Genomic DNA, 7,803 nt, shown 5'->3' with positions numbered 1-7,803 from the left:
GATCTATCCTGTCTGTACCTGACATATGCTTCCTTTTTTCTCTTAATCAAACCCTCAATTTCTTTAGTCATCCAGCATTCCCTATAGCTACCAGCCTTCCCTTTCACCCTGACAGGAATATACTTTCTCTGGATTCTTGTTATCTCATTTCTGAAGGCTTCCCATTTTCCAGCCGTCCCTTTACCTGCGAACATCTTCCCCCAATCAGCTTTTGAAAGTTCTTGCCTAATACCGTCAAAATTTGTCCTTTCTCCAATTTAGAACTTCAACTTTTAGATCCGGGCTATCCTTTTCCATCACAATTTTAAATCTAATAGAATTATGGTAGCTGGCCCCAAGGTGCTCCCCCACTGACACCTCAGTCACCTGCCCTGCCTTATTTCCCAAGAGTAGGTCAAGTTTTGCACCTTCTCTCGTAGGTACATCCACATACTGAATCAGAAAATTTTCTTGTACACACTTAACAAATTTCTCTCCATCTAAACTCTTAACGCTGTGGCAGTCCCAGACTATGTTTGGAAAGTTAAAATCCCCTACCATAACCACCCTATTATTCTTACAGATAGCTGAGATCTCCTTACAAGTTTGTTTCTCAATTTCCCTCTGCCTATTAGGGGGTCTGTATACAATCCCAATAAGATGATCATCCCTTTCTTATTTCTCAGTTCCACCCAAGTAACTTACCTAGATGTATTTCCAGGAATATCCTCCCTCAGCACAGCTGTAATGCTATCCCTTATCAAAAACACCACTCCCCCTCCTCTCTTGCCTCCCTTTCTATCCTGGAACATTAAGCTGCCAGTCTTGTCCATCCTTGAGCCATATTCCTGTAATTGCTATGATATTCGAGTCCATTGTTCGTAACCATGTCCTGAGTTCATCTGCCTTTCCTGTTAGGCCCCTTGCATTGAAATAAATGCAGTTTAATTTATGAGTCCTACCTTGTCCCTGCCTACCCTGACTGTTGAGTCGCTTCTTTCCTCAACTGTACCAGTCTCAGATTGATCTCTTTCCTCACTATCTCCCTGCATATCTCCCATTCGTCTCCCTCTCTGAGACATCCTTGATCCTGGCACCAGGGAAGCAACACCCATTCTGATTTTTCGCTGCTGGCCACAGAAACGTCTGTCTGTACCTCAGACTACAGAATCCCCTAACACAATTGAGCTCTTTGAACCCGACGTATCCCTCATTGCTTTAGAGGCAGTCTCAATACCAGAAACCTGGCTGTTCGTGCTACGTTCCCCTGAGAATCCATCATCCTCCACATTTTCCAAAACAGCATACCTGTTTGAAATGGGTATAGCCACAGAAGTCCTGCACTAGCTGCCTACCTCTGTTACCTTTCCTGGAGTTAACCCATCTACGTGACTGTATCTGAGACTTTCCCCCCTTCCTAAAGCTGCCATCCAACACATACTGTTGCGGTTGCAAATTCCTCATTGCTTCTAACCGTCTCTCCAACCGATCCATTCAATCTGATATGATTCGCAACCAGCAGCATTTATTGTAGATATAATCCACAGTAACCTTAAACTCTCTTTAAATTCCCACATCTGACAAGAAGCACATATCACTCTACTAAAGGCCATTTTTGCTCCTTCACAATCTACAGACCCAGAAAATAACGTTATCTTATTCCTCTACAAAACACTACCCCAGGTTAAATTAATAGTTATGGCTTATATTTTAAGTTTAGTCAAGAGACATATCTCAAAAAACATGTAATCAAGAAAGAACCCATTCTATTCACTACTGCAGACTTTCTGTGGGCCACACTTAAAACTATTTGCTTATCTGTTCCTGTGCTGTGAACTTTGCCCAAACAGATCCTCCAAGGTCACTTGTGAATTTCATTGGTTATTCATTTTCCCAGACACACTCCGATGTCCAGCAATACATGAATTCAAACAGCAAAGGCAGTAACTGTGTAGGTGGTGTCAGTTTCTTTCTCTCTCTCCCTCTCTCTTTCCTGCACTGCCCTCACCATGTACTTCATTTGTCTGTATTTCTTCCTTTTAAAACTGCTGTTTTTTTGACTTCTTTTTCCCAAAGTTCCAAAACAATGCAATAGTATAAACAATATAAAACAGTAATTGCTGCTCCTGGATTTCGATGAAATCACCTCCAGCACCTAAAATACCTCAAAAAAGGAGCAGCTGTTACAGCCAGAAATTGTTCCCGTCCTCCATCTTGGATTACCCAGAATCCCAGCAGAGCTATATTGGAGCCTTCTTCCCCCAGGCTCCTGATAAGTGTGATCTGACATCACTAATGATGCACGAAGACCAAGTCGAAAAAGCATAATCAGGCCATTCAGCCCATCAAGTCTGCTCTGCCATTCATTGAGATCATGGCTGGTCTGATAATCCTTATCTCCACTTTCCTACCTTTTCCCAATGACCCGTGATTCCTTACTGATTAAAAATCTATCTCAGTTTAGGTCAGAGTGGTGCTGGAAAAGCATAGCAGGTCAGGCAGCATTCGAGGAGCAGGAGCAGGATGCTGCCTGACCTGCTGTGCTTTTCCAGCACCACTCTGATCTAAACTCTGGTTTCTAGCATCTGCAGTCCGCACTTTTGCCTAAAAATCTATCTTAGCCTTGCATATACTTCACTTTCCAGCTTTTGCAGTGCGTTATAGTAAAAACATCCCACAGATATTACTCTCTGAGAGAAGAAATTCTTCCTAATCTTTGTCTGAAATATGCAATCTCTTATTCTGAGATTGTCCCTCCCTCCTGGACTCTCTCACAAAGCAAAAAAAACTTTTCCACATCTGCCCTGTCAAGTTCTATAAGAATCTTTTATGTTTCAATAAGGGCGCCTCTCATTCTTCTAAATTCCAATGAGTACTGGCCCAACTTACTCAATCTCTCCTCAGAAGACAGTCCCTCTATACCTGATATCAAGCGAGTGAATCTTCTCTGGACTGCCTCTAATGCCAGTGTATCTTTCTTTGGATAAGAGACACAAAACTGTTCACAATATTCCTGCTGTAGTTTGAGGAGTGCTTTGCATCATAAAATCATACACAAAACATCCCTACGTTTATTCTCCATTCCCCTTTAAATAAACGCCATCCTCCATTTGCCTTCCCTACTACCTGCTGACCCTGGATACTATGTTTTAGTGATTCATGCATGAAAATTCCCAAATCCAAATCCCTCTGTTCTGCACCTGCCTGCAGGCTTTCTCCTTTTTTTGAAACTCTGGCTATTAGCGTAATATTCACTAACCTTTTATGTTACATTTCAGACCACTTGCTGGCAGTCCCAATTAGGTGTTACATGCAAAAGCTGAGAAGTGAATTTAGATTCTCAGAAGATTTTTTTAGTCTGTCTGCTTCTTTTACCTCTGCTCCATGAAAACACCCGAAGTAAGGGCAAAGGTAGTGGCCCCTTGCTTTCTCTTCTGCCACTCCAGCACCACCTTCTCCTCACAGTTGCTGAGGTCCTGCTGTCAGAAAAGTGACCCAACCCCCAGGAAAATGAGTCCACTGTCAAGCAAGAAGACTCAGACCATTGTATTTGGGCCCAGAATTCAAAGTTGCATTTTAAGATATAAACAACCTACTTTTGATTACAATTGAGAAAGAAAATGAATCATAGGAAAATCTAGCTAAGGATTAATAAAGAAAACTGACAATACCCATTTAACACAATCTCCCAATCCAATTTCACTAAGACATTTATGTTCTCTATAATTGAAGAACTATATTCAGAATTTGACAAGAATGCATTTCAGTATCCATCTCCTCCTTATTTAAAAAAGGCAAATCTCAGACAATTGATGGCGTCAAGGCAGTTGTGTGACTTTTCATCCTGTTCCGGCATAATTGTTTCCAGAGGCTAGGATTAAGCTTTCAACAAACCAATTGACCAACATACCAGAATGGCAATAAAAAGAAAATTAGTTAATTATTTGTAGAGCAAGTGAATGATTGTACTTACTGGGAAGAATTTAACTGTCACAAAATCATTAACCTTTCTTAGTTAATTATGTACAGTCTACAATGTATTACTCAATATATCGCAAGTATCTAATATTATTCTCCACAAATACTTTGACATGATGTGAAGTCTGAGTTTTAACCTGTCCTGAATTTTATTGTCCTCTTCCTATTTATCAAAAAAGTGCAGTACAAATAACTGTCTGAAAACCTATATGAGCAATGTCTTTTTTAGCAGGAAACAATTTAATTTGAAGAATTATGTTAATTAGTTCTTTTTCATGAAATACCTAAGAATTTCTAGATATAATCAAACTAATAATAAGCCAGATGCACATGATAAATACAGGTAGTTCTTCTTTAATGCGATGGTTGCGTTCTTATGCAACTCCCTATAATAGAAAGATTGCTCTTTAGAAACAGCGCTTAAAGTGTTGGTGATGTAATTGCATTACAGCCAACACACGTTTTAAAAGTTTGCACTTTAGAAACAGCGTCCCAATTTGTCAATCATGTTACAGCAAATTTGCTTTAATGAAACACGTGTTATAGCACAACAACCTGTAATGATTTTAAAAAAACAATTCCAATCTACCTAGTTACACTATATAATGGGATCAGTGTTCAAATGCTGCAAATCATTTACTCCATATATAAAATAAGACAGCACTTGAAGGTTAAGCTACTTCCAATAGTGTGGATTGATACGTATAATATGAAAAACAATAATGTTAAAGACATATCTTCAATTAGATTTGAAGATTACTAAGGCCTGAAAACATATAATACTACACTCTACCTCTATAAGATGTTTGTGACTTGGACAGTTTGCGTGCATTTAAGCCTGCGTCATCAAATGTGCCAATTTAGTTATGTATGCATGCAAATGTTTTTGTCAAGGTGCATGTTTATAACTGTAATAACTTGCATATCTGGATATATTCTTATGTGCATAGGCATGCATTTGCCAATGGCTGCACATCTGGTGTTGCTGTACATGTATATTAATATCTGGATGTATATTTGGATTTATGCCCATGATCACTTCTGCAAGTGTGTCTGCATGTAACTGTGCATCGTTATTTAGTGTGCTCTGGTTTGCTCTTGCAGGTGTCTCCATAAGTAGTTTAAGATCTCTCACCCTAATGCATTTCTGAGCTGAGCTATTGCTCCTGACCTCAAGTCTCTACATCATTAAGACTGCCTATTGCCAACTTCATAATAACACAAATCTCCTCTCTTGCCTCAGCTTCTCTATAACTAGAATCCTTATCTCTGATTATCATCTCTACACATGATCATTCCAATGCTGTCTTGGTTGGGTTCCTGAATTTGACCTCCATAAAGATCACCTCATTTAACACTCTACTTCCTTACCCTACCTCACAAAGTCATGTTTACCCATCCCAGTGCTTGTTGATCTACATTGACTCCCAGTCCCTGAATGCCTCAATTATAAAATTGTCATTCTTGTGTTTAAATTCCACCTGCCCCAGCCCCAGCCTCCCTATTTCTGTATCCTCTTCCAGCTCTAAAACCATCCGAGAGCTGCATCTTCCTTCCATTTAAGTCTCTGTGCACCCTCTCCTTTATTTGTCATATCATTAGTAACAGTGCATTTGGCTGACTGGGACCTAACATCTAAATTCCTTTCCTGCCCCTCTCCATATTTCTACCTTCCATCCTTAAATGTTATCTCTTTGACCAAACTTTTGATCATTTCTTCTTCTTTGCCCTGATGAAAGATTTTGACAGATTAACCTCTTTCAGGGGGCTTGTGACACTTTACTACATTAAAGGTGCTATATAAATGCGAGGGATCTGTATGTGTGTGTCTGCAATGTAATTTGAATTGAATAATATCTGAGACCAGTGAATTTGACTGGCTGTTTTAAACTAAACCTACATTTAAGTTGCAAATCAACCTATTAGAAACATTTCTATGAAGTTAACAAAATAGTTGCTCAAATAATTAATTACTTTGCTAACTGACTGAAGCTTGTGAATTCCCAACTCAGAATATACATGCTAAAGCACTGGTGAGGCTTTAGTCATCACTACAGAGATTAGCAGTTGCCTGGTATAATTACAGCCAATTCACAATGACCTTGTTTACTTATTTTTCCTTTCAGGTATTTACACAAGAGTAGATTTCTACGTCAATCAACACAAAATGAAGCACCAGAAGACGCAAGCAAAGCTGAAGTCTGAAATAACTGTGTTTAATGAAGTTATGCTGTTCACTGTGGCAGATTCGGTTATTAATCAGTCCATGATTATAACCTCTGTTTATGAAACATCACTCTCCAAGGACAGTGCAAGGCATCTCTTAGGCCGTGCATATGTGGGAAGGAAGAAATCCAAAGAGGATGATCACTGGCTCTCTATGCTGCAGTGCTTACGGCAGCCTGTGTCAAAATGGCATCCACTCTTAATCTAAGCACACCCTGTGGGATCTGTCTTACCATCACCATTAATTATCTGCTAAGGACAGCAGAAATGTGACAGCAGGTGCCTAGAGCACAGAGCACAGTCTTTCCAAGCTCATTCAATTCTATTTTGCGCAAAACAATATTCTGCAAAAGCATCAACTGAACTTAGTATAAATAATTAGAAATCTTCATGAATTCAAAAGGAAATATTCAATATAAAATGGAATCAGAAGATTGATTCTGAATCATAAAATAAAGCTACCAAACCCTAATAATTCTACTATGCCTGGGTATTAGCTTGTACGGTTGACTAATCATATTTCAAAGATAATCCACCATTTCTATTCAATAGTCACTTTCTTACTAGTTACTGGAAATATTAGAAATTGCCAGATATGCGAGAAAAACACATAGCTAAGCAGTCGTGGAAAAATTTCCACAGGAACTGCTGAATGAAAGCTTTACAATTATTAATGTGTCTATTGGATTTTCACAACAGGTTTCAATTAGATTTGAAGAACAAAATTTAGCCAGTCAGAAATTTGAGGTAATGATGTCATGTTACTTCATTTTTAAATTTATTAAATCAAATCACACGTTCCAATTTGCAGATTTTAAGCCGAATAGCTAGATAGAGAACCTGTCAGATTTGAAGAGTACAAATTAGGATTATTGTTAGATTAAACACAATGTCATGCAAAAGTCAGCTCTCTTAAATTAATGTAAATACCAGTGAAACATACTTACCTCAGAGGGGTTTCTCCTGGGACATCTTGACATTGTTTATTTTAGGTGAACAGATTATCACTTCTTCTGACTTCTCGACTTGAAATTCCATTATTCTCACAATCCAAAGAAATGACCAGCCAGACTCTTTGCATCTCTTAGTTTACTACATGCTTTGGCTATCTGTTTTCTGTATGCCTTGACTGATTTTCATTGTCACTTTGACCTATGGCCCCTAAAGCTCTGCCGTGCAGATATCATATTTAAGTGAATCACACATTAGGGTTCCAGAAATGCATGGTTAAAGGCAGCAATGACTTAGAACATAATATTCAGTAGTTAGGCAACATCTGCAGCAAGGGAAACAGAGTTAACTTTTCAGGTCAGCGATCATTCACCAAAGCCAAAGACTTCCAGATATGAAAGTGAGGACTGCAGATGCTGGAGATCAGAGCTGAAAAATGTGTTGCTGGAAAAGCGCAGCAGGTCAGACAGCATCCATGGAGCAGGAGAAACGACGTTTCGGGCATAAGCCCTTCTTCAGGAATGAGGAAGATGTGCCAAGAAGGCTAAGATAAAAGGTAGGGAAAAGGGACTTGGGGGAGGGGCGTTGGGAATGCGATAGGTGGAAGGAGGTTAAGGTGAGGGTGATAGGCCGGAGAGGGGGTGGGGCCGGAGAGGTCGGGAAGAAGAT

The 7,803-nt window shown here is 39.4% G+C and overlaps 1 protein-coding gene across 3 annotated transcripts in view; it reads left to right on the top strand.

Annotated features, from left to right (window-relative positions):
- The window catches only part of syt19 (synaptotagmin XIX), a 77,802-nt gene extending 71,139 nt beyond the window's left edge, over positions 1-6,663 (top strand). For all 3 annotated transcript variants that reach the window (XM_043705926.1, XM_043705928.1, XM_043705927.1), the window contains one exon: positions 6,084-6,663. In XM_043705926.1, coding sequence (XP_043561861.1) covers positions 6,084-6,391 — 308 coding nt within the window. In that variant the 3' untranslated portion in view covers positions 6,392-6,663. The remainder of the gene's footprint in view (positions 1-6,083) is intronic.
- The last annotated feature ends 1,140 nt before the right edge of the window (positions 6,664-7,803 follow it).

The sequence above is a fragment of the Chiloscyllium plagiosum genome, chromosome 16 (genome assembly GCF_004010195.1).
Source record: "Chiloscyllium plagiosum isolate BGI_BamShark_2017 chromosome 16, ASM401019v2, whole genome shotgun sequence".
Lineage (NCBI taxonomy): Eukaryota > Metazoa > Chordata > Chondrichthyes > Orectolobiformes > Hemiscylliidae > Chiloscyllium > Chiloscyllium plagiosum.
Note: the sequence above shows the minus strand (reverse complement) of the source record. Positions and strands in the feature narration are given on the sequence as shown.